Below are 15555 nucleotides of genomic sequence, written 5' to 3'. Positions count from 1 at the left end.
GTGCATGTTAAATCTATGAACACCTTCTTCATCATTGTCATGTTTTAAATACTAATTAATGCAACTTGCTTCTTATTCTAAAACCTACTATTATGTAAGCTTATTACATTTAGTGATGTTAAGTGATGTTTAAAATTATACAAAAATAAATTTTATAAACCAGACATTTCGCCATGTTTAAATTTTTTAACGGACTACCCTAATACTTTATATTAGTTAAGTCCTATAATGTTTTAGGATCTATAAGTATTGTTAAATTGAGTGAAGTGATGATTATTGTTACTATACATAAACTCAAAACATAAAGCTGCAGCTGCTATGCTGGATAGTACACCAAACTCACTTTGAGCAGTTTGATTCACAGTTTTTTGCACAGTCAAGATTCTTCTCTGATTTTGTATCTCCATTTTACTAACTATTAAATGAAACCAAGTAATTAAATAACATTGGATGCCAACTAACTAGTGAAGAATAGGGCATAGCTTGATGTTACGGTCAAAGCTTTTTAAATTCCCTTATGTTGCCCTATAGCAGCAACAGCCCTGTTGTTCAAACTGTATTGATCTTCTGCATTCAGTTTTAAATTTTTGGGGATTATGAAATGTTTTAAGCAATTAAATATCACTCATTTTAATTGTAAAGGAAAACTCCAGGCTGGTGCTAAGAATTTTTTAAAGAATGCCAAATACTATTCATTGGTCTGACCTAGGGACCAAACCCAGGACAATCAAATATTTTTCAAGACCAACAAGGCAGTTAGATGGCTGGAGTTTAGAAATTGGTGATTCACACTAGTGTCATGGAGTGCTCGTTAAGTTGTCTGTCCTGTGCCAAATCTCTTTCCCTTCGTGTTTAATCTGGTGTCCGATTGGAGTATTAGCGTGAGAGAATATACACTTTAGCACAATAATCTTGGACCACAATGGCCGAAAGTGGTTGGTGAAAGATTTTTTTCTTTTTTGTTGAGACTGTTATTCCTTCTTTTCATGATACCAGCATGCCTCAGCGTTCTCAATAATGTATTCAAAGATGAGTAGGAACTTTATTACTGAATGTTGCCAGTATGGTGGACTACAGCCTAAACTCTTCAAACTCAGAGTTCAATAATGCGTTGATAGTTATGAAATTTTGCCCTAGGTAACATAAAAATCCTTTACGAGGAATTCTTTCAATTCAATTTCTTTAATCATCAAAAAAATATAGCAATCTTTTTATGTAAATAAATTACCACACACAATAGGAACACAGATAGGAAGTAATGTTTGTAATTAAATTATGTGAAAACAAATAATTTAGGTCCTTAAAATAATATACACAGTATCTTGCAATTGCAAATAACAACTGGCTAGCTATGATGCTGTTAGTATATTTATGTGGGGTTGTCAGCCTTTTCATCACAGTTTAATATCAACATTTACAGTATTGTACTCATTTTTCAAATTTGTGTAATAAATAAATATTATATATGTTTACAATGTACCTGAAAAAAAAACATTAATTTTTACTAAACAGTATACAGAAGAGAAACAATAGTGTTATTACTTTTGATCTCATAGTCAATGCCAACATCATCTAACAGTGTTGTGACAGTGTATTCCTTCCAGTCCTTTACTACTGAGGCCAGTCAAAGTACTTTACTTAGTTAACACTTACCACTCTGGCTAGACGGCTTAGTTGTATCTTCAAATGACTATCATTACTCAGAACTAGTACCAAATTGGGTATGTGATGTGACATTTCTTTTTTAGTTACATCATTTTAAATGTCTCATTAATTAAGAATTTTATAAAACAGTTGACTATGTTTCAATAAGTAAATATTGAAAGGTATAAGATGTTTATAACTGGTTTCGCATCACTGCAAACGCATTGGTTTGATACAAATGTTTAATGTTCAGTAAAGACTTATTACTGGGGTATTTGTAACTCGCCAACACCATTTGGGAGTGCTGTGGAGAATGTGATGGGGATATATTCCAATTATATCCATTTCTTTCACTTAGATCATTCTGGTTAGCCCACGGGTATTAAGAGGCCTATTAATTGGTTCAAATTTGCAACTTATTGGTGAATCATGTTTTTTCTATAACATAACACACACAACACAGCTATGTAAATATGGTGTTGTTTCGGGAACTTCGGTCCTTCTCCCATAATGAGTTATGAGAAGAGTTTAAGGCTGTAGACCATCACGCTGGCCCATTTCGGTGGACTTTGCGAACATTATGGTGAACTCTCAGGCGTGCAGGTTTCCTCACTGTTTTCCTTCACCGTTGGAGCCAGTGACAATTTAATTGCTTAAAAAGCATCTAGAATAATTTATAATGTCATGTATATTTATAAAAATGATAGCTATTTTTTAAGCATTTCCTGCGCATGGCAAGATTTTTTGCACTTTTGTAATTATAACCTAAACTGTATGTTTAGGATAGTAGATGTCACGACAGTAAAGGTTGATTTTTCTTCAATCCAATATTATCCATTATAATGGATAGGGACGGCGGAAAATTGTAAGTTCGCTTGTTAGTTTCGTTACACGCGTAGATAGGAACAAATAGCAAAAAACACGAAGCGCACTAGTGTCGCTTGGAAGACAAAATGTGACATACGTGACACCTTAATCCCAAATTCGCCACAATCGGTGAATGTGAGTTTACAATTTTCAAAAAAACGGAATATCTCACAATTGGACTGTATGTTTTTTTTTTGTATACTTTTACGCTAATACGCAAACAATTATGAACCGATTTTGTTGTTCTTTTTTGATGGGTCATATTTTCATGTGGTCTATTGTACGGAAAATGGGGACAACTCTTCAAATATTATTATTTAATGTAATTTGTGCATTTTTATTCGAAAGTACCAGTTAGTCAAGCGAAACTGATGATGAAGACCTACGGATGGCCACCGGAAATAACAATAGTATTACACGGGTTGTGCTTCTTATTATTATGTTATATACCTAGTAGGCAATTTATGCTCGTCATAATAAAGTAGGTAGCTGAGAGTGCAGTGCCGGATGAACTCCTCGACCATTAACGCAACATAGTAATTGCACGCCTCATAAGCGAAGCGTTGAGGTGGGTATTACTGTCAGTTTTCGCACACCGAGTGATTCTCCAACTTGAAATGTCACTTTTTTTATTCTTTATTGCTTTTATAAGTGAATATAAATACACAAATGTTGTGAAATAACACTATTTTTAACACTAGTGATATTTTTAAATCTCGTTTTATTATCTAAACTAATCAAAAAATTGTTTAAAAAAGTTCTGTCTTGGCCGTCCGTGTGTCTGTATGTGCGGATCCCGTATCTTGTGGTCACTATAACTAGCGAAATACTTCACTTATCGAGTTGGTTTTTTTTTGTATTTTCAGTATTTTGAGGAATAGAAGCCAATTACTTTTCTCGGTATAATTAGATGTAGTTTAATTATTATTTAATAAATACTTTTACAAATTTACAAATAATCTCAATTTTATTGTAATGAATGAGATGAGGCGTGCACTTTTGGATTTTCCAACTATTTTTTTACATTTCACTTGATAATATTTATTTCTTGCTTTTCAGTTTATTTACAAAGTCGGTTTTATTGTAAATATTTTTATGCCATCTATCATAAAAATTTTTTCTTTCTTTCTCTATAAAAGAATTTGACGGCCGATTGGCGCAGTGGGCAGCGACCCTGCTGTCCGAGTCCAAGGCCGTGGGCTCGATTCCCACTCCTGGAATATGTTTGTGTGATGAACATGAATATTTTGTGTCTGGGGTTTATCTGTATATTATTAGCATTTATGTATATTATTAATAAAAAAAAAAAAACAACAGTCATCTTAGTACCCATAACACAAGCTACGCTTACTTTGGGGCTAGATGGCGATGTATGTATTGTCGTAGTATATTTCTTTATTATTTATTTTAAAAGGGTTTATAAATAGTGAACATGTCACCCTCATAGGTTTACAGTACCTACACTTAGGTACTTCTACGCCTCCTAGTTAATACAATCAATTATCGTTTAATCGAAATATTTATTAAAGTATTCGCTGCGATACATTGCGACTCCTTTCAAGTCTGGAAAGTAATTCTGGGGTATTTTTTTTCTATTAATCCGTGTGTTAGTTTTTGACTGCAATGTCACCTGGTGAGTAATGCAGTCGTAAGATGGTTACGGGCTAACTGGGGGTACGGCAGTTACTCGTATATTAAATTCCTAGCCCTAGTCGGTTTCTACTTGTCATTACGTCGATTCTACGACCTTTGCGCAACGGTGAGCACTGGTTTAAAGTAAAAGTAGGAATTCATAATATCTGAATTTTCTTTGGTCTAGCCCGGCCCGGTGGGAGGCTGCGGCCGTGGCTAGTTACCGACGAAGACGTGTCGCTAAGCAAGTAAGCGTTTTTGTATGGTGGCATGTTTAGGGGCATAAATATAACTTCTTTAGGTACCTCTTACAGCTTAGCCCGTTAACATCTTACAATGCATCATCACTTACCAGCAGGCCAAGGGCTTAGTTGTAGTGGAATACAAATAGAAATAAACCATCGTACCGGAACGCTTGATCGCTTGGCAGGGTTACCAACCTCGGCTGCAAAAGCCTTCCACCAGACCAGACAAGAGAAAGTTTAGAAATGATGAATACTCAAATTGCTTCAGCCGGGGATCCGACACAGGACCTCCGCTTAAAGAACTGCTCACCACTGCGCCACGTAGGACGTTAAGTCACATAGTATGTGTGACAACTTTAGCTAAGGACTATCCCATAATTATAAAGAAATCATCAAAGTAGGACAAGTCGCAGTCGTAATTTATATTGTTATTAATTTGATGTATTGATTAGAAAAAAAGAATTATATCTTATTAGTAGAATTTTATAAAGATTTGCATATTATTGTTTCAGATTTGTCACAGAATACGACATTAAAAATGCCGTTGCTGCAATTGAATATAGGCGAAGAGGACGTGGTGCGGTTGATATTGGAATTTCTTCACACACGAGAACTGCACATCACACAGCTATCGCTGGAACGAGAAACTGGTGTGATCAATGGCAACTACGCTGACGATGTACTGTTCCTGCGTCAACTCATCCTAGATGGGCAATGGGACGACGTGTTGGAGTTCATACAGCCGCTTGGCGCACTAAAAGATTTCGAGACGAACAAATTCAATTACGCAATTCTCAGACACAAGTACATAGAACTGTTGTGTATTAAGTCAGAGATAAAAGCGTACAATAATGTTGAAAACATAGTCGACGAAGTCGTCAAAGTACTCAGTGAACTAGAAAAAATTGCGCCCAGCAAAGAAGAATACTCCAATTTATGCTTGCTTTTGACCCTCCCCAGTATAACTGATCATGCACAATTCAAGAAATGGAATCCCAGCAACGCGAGGGTGCAATGTTTTCGGGAAGTGTACCCTCTTGTGGAGCAATTCTTGCCGTGCGACAAGAAGCCGACCACGAACGGCGCTGCACCCAAAAGCGCTAAGAATGACCGCTTAATGCAGTTGATAATAAAGGGAATTCTGTACGAAGCGTGCGTTAACTACTGCCAAAGCAAAGCGACAGGAACGCAGGAGGCGAAGGTGAACTCTGTCGACTTCTCAGAGATGTTGGACATCCCTGGATTCGACGAATCGGATTTGAGCTTGCTGTCCTGGTTGCAGTCTATTCCATTTGAGATATTCAGTATTCCTTTCGAGCAGCGGCTGCTGAACGTTGAACTGGAAAGGCTCGTCCGTCCGTCATTGCACACGTCTTGGACGGAGCACATGCTCGTAACGCCGATCAAGCCGCGCACGTTCCCGCACTTGGCGATGCCGTTCAGGAGGCCGAGGTCTGCCGCGGACGCCATGACGAGGTCGCTCCGACCTTTGCCCGATGGCGCGCCTCGCCACCCGGCCGTCATGGCGCTGTCCGCTATAGACTACGGACCGACTACCTCGTACTTCGCCGGATTCCATCTAACGGGCATGAAGGACAGTAAACTCATGAATACCTCAGTCGACAGACTGTTCGACGGGCAAAGCGATGAATTCAGTAAATCTGTTCATCAATTCAGCGAGAAATTGAAACCTATTGAAGAGCAAACTAAAACACCCGGGGAAAATTCTAAGAGTAACGAGACGAGTAGCGTCGGAGTATCGAATGCAACGACTCCGGAACGGAAGCCCCGGAATTTCGCCACTTCGATGCCCATATCAAAGGACGGCGAGAACGCTGGTGGGCCCTCGCAAGCGGATGCATTGCAACCTTCCGGAGAAGGAGACTTCAGGAGAGAGCTGCTGAAGGAATATCAAATACAGAAGCAACGTGAATGCGACGATTATCTACGGAATCTCTGCTCGTCGGAAATAAGGCCACAGAACCAGTGAGTACTACTCATACTTTAATCACTTGCTAATTACCACTTAATTACGACGAAGAAGCTAAGCCTTAAATGAGGGGGGGGGGGATAAGATGTCCGCTGAAGAGTTCTGTCCTCTATCTCCAACCGCATTCATCAGATCTACACAAAGTTTGGGCAAAATGAAACACTTATTATAACCTCTATAGTACAAAAATAATTATTTAAATCGGTTATAATTTTTTGGAGTTATGGTGTAAAATCGTCAAAAAATTTCACCCCATCTCCCAAAGGAACCGAACTTAATGTCAGGATAAAAAGTATCCTATATTACTTCTAACACTTCCAAGAATATGTGTACATAGTTTCATGAGGATCGGTTAAGTAGTTTTTGCGTGAAAGCGTAACAAACAAACTTACATTGACATTTATAATATTAGTACGGATTATTTTATGTGTGTAATCTGGATGTAAGTAATAATAATACACCTAATCCTGAGGTTGCCTGGAAGCGATCGCTACTAAGCGATAAGGCCGCCTTTGTATCCTACTTTTTTTACTTTCATCTTGTTTTTTTTCTTTTTGTGGTGTACAAATAAAGTGTTAACATGTTCACCTGCTAAATCACGGGGACATGGAATATGAGAAGTTTACCCCCGTTTATACTACACATATAAGCTGTGGGAGAAGTTAAATAAAAAAAAAAGAAGGTATTGGGTAATAAAAAAACCTTATATGGAATTCAAAGAACGCTTTGCTACATGTTTTTTTTTTTTAATATAGATTTTAGACGGCGGCGCCTAGCGTCGTTAGACATCACATGAGAGTTCGTAAAACGTTTTTCTTCACTAGGAATCACCTTAATCATTAGGTTATGAAGTTGAGAGTTTAGTGAAAACGGACTCTAAACACTGAAATTCAAAAATATAATTTTTTCCATGTAAGTAGGTACTGCGTTTTTAAAACCACGTCTATTTCTGACACTTGCAACGCACACGCACTTTTTACTTTTATTTTTTTGATTTTGATACGTGCTTTTAGGTTGGATCAAACATTTCACCCTGGTTTGGATTATGCAGGGCCACGTGCAGATGTATCCGAGACTTTTGTGGATTCGACATTCAATTTACGCGAAGAATCATTTACAGAATTCCAAGAAAGGTATATTTTTTATTCTATGACATGTCAGTGCTATCTACTGATAGCTTATAGCACCGAATACAACCTCGAGATAACAAAAAATAATTGCGAGAGTTGCGTGAAAGAAGGGCAAACGGACAAACATACTTTCCCATTATATAAAATATTGTTGATTTTCCGGGGTGAAATTAACTCTAAGATGCATATGCCTGTTTTCACTATCGACAGACCAAACAATACCTAAGTATACCGATCGATTTTCACCAACTCATGTAACTTTTCTATGGTTCTGTTTGTATTATTACATTTTTCATTTTCTATTTTAATGCTATTAAGAAAAAAGTCCGAATTAATTCTCTTACCTGTCAAGTGTCAGTTTATGGTCCCCAAAACTTTACAATCCGCCGAATCAGTGTCGTAACTTTAGACGGCGCCATGTGTCGTTGGACGTTTAGTGAAAACGGGCACTATCAACTGAGAATTACACGGTAGTGAGATGATGGCGATAACCATATTCGTAAACTTAAAACTAAAGCTACGAATGTTCCAAACGCGTCCTGGTCTAAGAAGAAGTCTACAACCAACTTGGCCGGGTGTTTTTTTTATCACCATCTCACATTGTCATTTAAAATTATTAGAAGAGCAACCTGGTTAGAGCAATAATTTACACCCAAGTTTTTTTATTGATTACGTAGTCCTTTATACTATAATAGGACTTTTCTATAAGCTTACGTTTAATACAAACTTTGAACTTTTTAAGAGACATCTCCAAGATGTCAATGGGTAGTTTATTGTAGAATTGTATGAAATTTCCTTAAACGAATTATGAATTTTATGTAACGTAGTATATTGCACTGTAATGTTTATTCTTACTTCTAATGAATAAGTTATTGCAGTAACATTTTTTCTCAAATTTCTAATATGTTTTTATGAACATTCAATAAATTGTCAAATATGTACCTACTGTCTACGATTTACTGTCATTATTTTTTGTATTTCCTAGTAAAAGCACGCCTTTGCATACCATATCAAATTCACTCAGGCTCGACAACTCTGATCAAATCTAAGGTCTAGCTCTAGGTCTAGCTGGCTAACCAGTTGAGGTATTGCACTTATATTAAACACATACTCCTGCGGGTGTTACGCGGCGTACCGGAACGCGAATTCAATTGGCGGCACGTCTTTGTCGTAAGGGTGGTATCTAGCCAAGGGCGAAGCCTCCTACCTCAGACAATAGAAAATTCGTGAGAAAAAAATAGCTTTCGAGTATCCGAACACGCCGACGTCACAGTATTTCAAAATAATATTTTTTCTCAAAATTTGTTCTCTTTGATTCCAGGGCTAACTTCGAGAATGAAGTAATCATCTCTGGATCAGCGAATCTGGTAAGAGCTCACTTTTTTTTTTTAGCAGTAGCAGTTACGTATAAAGTACAAAATAATTACATATAAGGAGCAAAAACAACATTAATATACTTACTTAGATACATAGAGATCAATACACTTAAATATACATTACATAAGTACATATTTGCACCGGGTGGAGGATTTATTATTATTATTACGAAAATCAGACGATAGTGAATTTTATCGAATGTTATACCGGATATCAGGAAATTTAATATCTCCATAGAGTATGCTAAAAGAACATAGTAAAACTATTTCCGCAACATAAACTAGCAAAAGTTTAAAAACATCTCAAGCGCGTTGTATAATTTTCGCCTCAATTACAATGAATTTTTATAAAAAAAAACTAGCGGACACCAACGTCATCTGTCGGGCTGATTTGTAAATTTTCAAAAAATCCTTCGATTCGGTCCGGCCGTTTAGGATTTAGTGTCATAAACCCGTACAGTATAATTATATTTATATTGTCTTGAAGCGCAGTGGCTGTCATAAATAGGAGGACCTTGGTTTGATCCCGGCAAGATCCAGTGGCAATATGGGAATTTACCATTTCATAAGTTTCTCTAATCGCCTCCAAGCGATTTAGCGTCCCAGTACGATGCCACGTAAAAAACGTTTAGGAATTTTGCAAGTTAAGTCGCTATAATATTAAATTAATATTAACCTATAATACAATCTACAACTCTTCATAATAAACTTGTAACTGGAAGATTTATGTACATTTAATATAGTTAGAAAATGTTGACCGGGGGTTGCTTTATAAACGACTAGCTGTTGCCCGCGACTTCGTCTGCGTTAGATTTTGTTTTTTGATGTGGCATTAAATATAGAATATTCAGTATCGTTAAGCCTTAATTGAAGGGTTCGCTGCTGTCCGCTGAAGAGTTCTGTCCTCTATCTCCAACCACAGTTGGGGCAAAATTAAACACACATATAAAACCTCTATAGTGCAAATAAAATAATTATTTAAATCGGTTATAATTTGTCGGAGTTATGGTGTAAAATCGTCAAACACTCATCTCCTCTCCCAAAGGAACCGAGCTTAATGTTGGGATAAAAAGTATCTTATATTACTTCTAACACTCCCAAGAATATGTGTACAAAGTTTTATGAGCGTGAAAGCGTAACAAACAAACATACATTGACATTTATAATATTAAGTAGAGATACTGAGTCCAAAACAGATTTTTATTTATTTGTTGTATGTCTGTCCGTCTGTACGGGCATCACGTATAAACTACTGAGCGGATTTAAATAAAATTTGGTATAGTGGTAGCTGATATTCCGGGTCAACATATAGGATACTTTTTATCCCGATAATAGTAGAAAATAATTTAGAAGCCTAATCTTTATAATACCGTGAAAGTAACATTTTCCTTGATCTAAATGTCAATCGACATTTAACTATCTACTAATTATATCTCAATGGCACTGGACTTATTCATAAAACTAAGGGCCCATAAATGCTTCAATTAGGTACATCACTTCTTTATTTATATATTCTATATCTCAGGCTAGGTGACTATGATGGGTCATTATCGTATCGACCCTTCACCGGCTCACTACAAAGCACGGGTCTCCGCCCACAATGACAGGGGTGCAGTCCACCATGCTGGGCAAATCCTGGGCTCTCAGGCACGCGGGTTTCCTCACGATGTTTTCCTTACGGTAATGACGAGATATGACGAGTTATGTCAGTAACTCTACTTCTGTTTGGATCCCGTGGATGCAAAGCTTAGCTCTCTCCATCGCTCCATAAACTAATCGGGATTTTGTTTGAACCATCTTACGGAGTTCATTTGTATTGGAGTTACAGCAATTCATTTCCAATCATAATATTATATAGTGGTGATGTTTGTGAGTATTTTGAGGTTGTCGGGGGCAATCTCTACTGCACCGATTAAATAATACCGATTAAATAATAATCGATATAATCCATTATTTGTGAGTGCCATCGTCTATATAATCATTTATATTCGAATATGATTTATATATTAGCTTACATTTTTAAATAACTTTGAACTTATGGAGGGACTACCCCAAGATTTATTAATTTAATTTGTAATAAATTAATATATAACTTCCTTTTTATTAATAACTAATTTCGGATTAAAGATCTTCAGTAACGTTTAGCCACTGCTGGCATTTTCTCGGCAGAAAAAAATGTCAAAGATACCTTCAGGCGTTACTTTGCTGAAATCCATGATTTATTATGAAAATTATGCTAAATTTGCTATACTCTGCGAAAGGCAGGAGAATCTGTATGGTGTAATTTATAATTTCTTCAATCCTTATACTCCACACCAAACAGATCTTCGGCAGTTTCGCCGTTCTAGTCTCCGCACGTTTCGCTACGAAACCGGAGCGTCCTCAGGAAAGTGCAAAATTGTTGTACTTAACAATTATGTATTAATTTTTTATACTAATTTTGAGATAAAAGAAAATTACTATATATGCAGGGATTAGATTATTTTCTTTGCCATTCATTGCCAAACTGAATAGTTTAGTTTGTCTGTTCCAGTCTTTTCACGTATGTTTCTAAGCTACGATTCTCTTCTTCTACAGATGTTTCTCTTTCTTTTTACCACCATGGTCATAAGAAGTCGGTACCGGACATGTCTAAGAACATGCGCAAGATAACTATTTTTTTTCATTTGATGGTGATAAGTAGGTCTCTGTTTTTCGCGACGTTTCTTATTTTTTGGACCCAACATATTCGCGGCAAGCGTCGGTAGCACCACATTACAAAAACCTCTGGTTTATTTGTGAGCATTGTTTTGAAGCAAAAAAAAAAAGTGGAAATTTAAAAGTGACTACTTAAAATTTAAGGTCGCGTTTTTGTTTGCAAAGTTCCGATATCAAATCCGGTCATAAAACGCTCATAGCTCTGCGTTGTGAAAATATCGTGCGAACAATGTTATAGAGGGGTTTACATGGGCTCCCGAGTAGATGCGTTTCGCCTGGTAGCGCACGCTTTTCCAAATGCTTTCCACTGAACGAGCACTACTAAAGAATTTCGTTTTTAATGTTATGTTACCACACCATATCGGACTTAAGTAATTAGCTGTCAGAACTAATTAACTGCCGATTGGCACAGTGGACCACGACCCAGCTCTCTGATTCGAAGGCCGTGGGTCACAACTGGAAAATGTTTGTGTGATGAACATGAACGTGTTTCAGTGTCTGGGTGTTTATCTGTATATTATTCATAAAATATTCATCAGTTATCTTAGTACCCATAACACAAGTTACGCTTACTTTGGGGCAAGATGGCGATGTGTGTGTCGTAGTATATATATTTATAATAAATAAAAAAACTATCGTTATCTATATTCAAGAATGTATCTTTAACAAAACCGATGGACGCTGGGGTTCGCAGCGTTGTTCGGTCCTCCGTGGACAGACGATATTAAACAAGTCGTTGGGAGCTGCTGGAAACAAGCGGCCCAGGACTGTGGATTTTTAAACTCTTTACGAAAGACCTCTATCCAGCAGTAGACTTCAATCGGTTGGAGTGATGATATTCTGACGTGCTCTCCGAGGCACGGGGTTGAACGCTGCCGGGCTTGTACAGGCTGGTATTGAGATTATTGCTTTTTTTTATTCCTATGCAAGTTAGTCTTAGATTATTCCTTGCAACTCTTCTGTTGGTAAGTAAGGTGTCTTACCATAATTCAAACAAAGACGTGTGTAAATATACTACGACAATAATCACATCGCCATCTAGCCCCAAAGTAAGCGTAGCTTGTGTTATGGGTACTAAGGTGACTGTATATTATACATAAATACTTGTAATATACAGATAAGCTCAGGAAACAGAGTCACTGACCACTGCGCGATCGACCGTGAATATAGCTACTGTACCTCAGAATCACCTACTACCATTTGAGATTTCATCAGCACCTGCCACCAGGTGAGATGTCAGACCAGAGATTATTTGATATAAAAACAGCTGTTCAAATAATGTACACTGTATTAAAGACAAGAGTTGTTTTAAATATTTTATTTTCATAATATAGTTAATTTATTTTCTGATGAATCCCGTGGTTTGGACCCACGTCTCACGTAAACTTTAACGTACCAATGTTTCATTTTTTACACTCTTTATATTAGCTTCACCTGTATGTTTGTGTTGATTTTGACCTTCAAACTGTCAGACTTCGTTCAGTACTTTGTACAATACGCTAATTTGATGAGATTATTCCATTGTTCAATTCGGACAATAATATTTTTGTTAATTTATACAATTTTCATCCGTAGTCGATAGGGCAGGAATAATGTTAATTTTAATTTCCAACAATTATGTTTAGCCGATTTTTCTAATATTAACAAATTTGATGGTGAATTGGTTATCGGTTTATTTTGCGCTACTATAATACTTATTGTACTATAATACTTTGTATTTTTAAGAAAGCTGTCAAAAACCACTATAGTTTGCATTGAAGACGACTTGTAATAGTATTTACTGTTGTTAATGTATTTATGATATGTTATAGTATATATTAGTTTATTATTATTTTTTATTTTTTAATATTTAATTTATTATGTATTATTTTATTTGTGTAATCTAGTTTAAGTATTAGTATGTAGTTATTAGTATGTATTTTTTTTTAATATGCACAACCTGCAGTATGTTATCCTTTTGTTTTCCTTATCCTAAGGTTGCCTGGAAGAGATCGCTACAAAGCGATAAGGCCGCCTTTTGTATACTTCTTCTGTCTCTGTTTTCTTATATTCTTTTTTTGTATTTTTATTTGTGTGCAAATAAAGAGTATAAATAAATAATAAATACAAATCGTCATATCAACCGATATCAATCGTTTAGTTGAAACGTTTTTGCTCCAGCGTGGGAGTTATTGCGACTAGCGGGTATCTTCCATTACCCTTAGTATAACATTTATACGCTCGTAATTGTATTGCCACAGCGGTGGTATCCTAGTAGTTAGGACTCCGGCTACACTTTCGAGGGGCCGAGTACGAATCCCAGCACGAAACCTTTCTTAGTTATACGCGCTTTACGCAATAAAAATATCAAATGGTTCAACGGCGAAGGAACACATCGTGAGGAAACCTGCATGCCTGAGCTATCCATAATATTTGCAAAGGCGTGTGGAGTCCACCAATGCGCACTGGGCCAGCGTTGTGATAGATTTATTTACAATTGATTGAGGAAACCATCAATTGTAAATAAATAAAAATTTTAATAAAAATTTCCCCCGCCGGGAATCGAACCCGGAACCTCCCTCTTAAAATCACACCTGCGCCAGAGAGGTCGCCATAATCATTCGCCTCAGTTATTAAAAACAATAGCATGCGCCTGTGAAAAAATATTAGCATAAAAGCGAATAAGCGATATTTGCTTCATTATATTTTAGGCGTCGAAAAGATCATCCATAAAGCGGTGATAGCCTAGTAGGGCGTAAGGGCTACGGTATCCCTTTCCGGGGGACACAGTTCGATCCCCGGCACGCACCTATAACTTTGCAGAGTTAAGTGTGTTTTTATTTTACAATTACATTAAAAAATATCACTTGCTCCAACGGTGAAGGGACACATCGTGAGGAAACCTGCACGCCTGAGAGTGCTATGATGTCCTCATAGACGTGTGAAATCCACCAATCAGCACCTGCCCAGCGTGGTGGATTAGGCCCTTCACATTCTGAAAGGACACCCGTGCCCAGTTATGGGTTAAAATGACGAATGTTGAACTATTGGAAGTGGCGTGCATGTAGCTTTTGACCAGGCATACCCTGGTCAAAAGCATAAATCAGAAAGATGGCATAAAATAGAAAAATACTAATACTATATCGAATGAATAAAAGTGCACGCCACTGAGTATTGGCTCCTAATAATTAATTCATTTTTGTTTTGTTTTGTCTCCTAATATTTAATTAAGTTAATTTTTTTATTGTAATTTAGCTTTAAATATTTATACTTTTAAAGGTTTATATTAACTGACTCATAATTAATTGTAAATAATTTATAAGAATGACTTTTTTTACATTTTAATGCATGCTGTGATAACCTGTAAATAGTTGAAAATTTACTATGTGACTCATTCCAAAAAAAAAAAGCAAGTTTTAATGTATCTACTGTTGGTTGTCCTTTATAAATAAATAAAAATAAAATAAAATAATAAACTAGTCGCTAGTTTATTAGGAGCCAATAGTCTACGGATTAGTTCTGTGTGGTGACGACATCGCCATACGGTGACGACAGGTCAGAATACATTTGTCACCAATCCTCGTCTTCGCGCGGGTATCGTACGAGGCGACTAAGGTAATATAACTGGGAGCGGGCAGTAGCTTCTTATGGGCTACTACAACTGCCCCTATCGTTGGGAGACACCTTTAGCCCAGCAGTGGACTGTTACAATATTTAACACTATATAAAACTGAATAGTTCAAAAAACTAAAAAACGCGCTTGATATAAACATCCAACTAATTTCTACCTTTGTTTAGTTTATTTATAGCATAGTATAAATGTTATACTAAGGGTAAGCTATTTGACTCCCTGAAAACGGTTTCGAGCATGCAAAACTAATACTAAAGCAATGACCTGAATAGGATTTTTGACCGCGGTAAGCGGTAATGCAGGAAGAAAACGTAGAATGGTAAAATCCTCCACATTAACAAGTTATACGAATTTTGGGTATAAA

At 36.6% G+C, this 15555-nt stretch overlaps 1 protein-coding gene across 2 annotated transcripts in view; it reads left to right on the top strand.

Annotated features, from left to right (window-relative positions):
* Nucleotides 1-15555, top strand: part of LOC120635961 (WD repeat-containing protein 47) — a 72193-nt gene that overhangs the window by 675 nt on the left and 55963 nt on the right. For both annotated transcript variants that reach the window (XM_039907171.1, XM_039907172.1), the window contains exons 2-4: nucleotides 4901-6374; nucleotides 7392-7511; nucleotides 8830-8875. In XM_039907171.1, coding sequence (XP_039763105.1) covers nucleotides 4927-6374; nucleotides 7392-7511; nucleotides 8830-8875 — 1614 coding nt within the window. In that variant the 5' untranslated portion in view covers nucleotides 4901-4926. The remainder of the gene's footprint in view (nucleotides 1-4900; nucleotides 6375-7391; nucleotides 7512-8829; nucleotides 8876-15555) is intronic.

Source organism: Pararge aegeria, chromosome Z, assembly GCF_905163445.1.
Source record: "Pararge aegeria chromosome Z, ilParAegt1.1, whole genome shotgun sequence".
Lineage (NCBI taxonomy): Eukaryota > Metazoa > Arthropoda > Insecta > Lepidoptera > Nymphalidae > Pararge > Pararge aegeria.
This window is presented reverse-complemented; position numbering and strand designations above follow the sequence as displayed.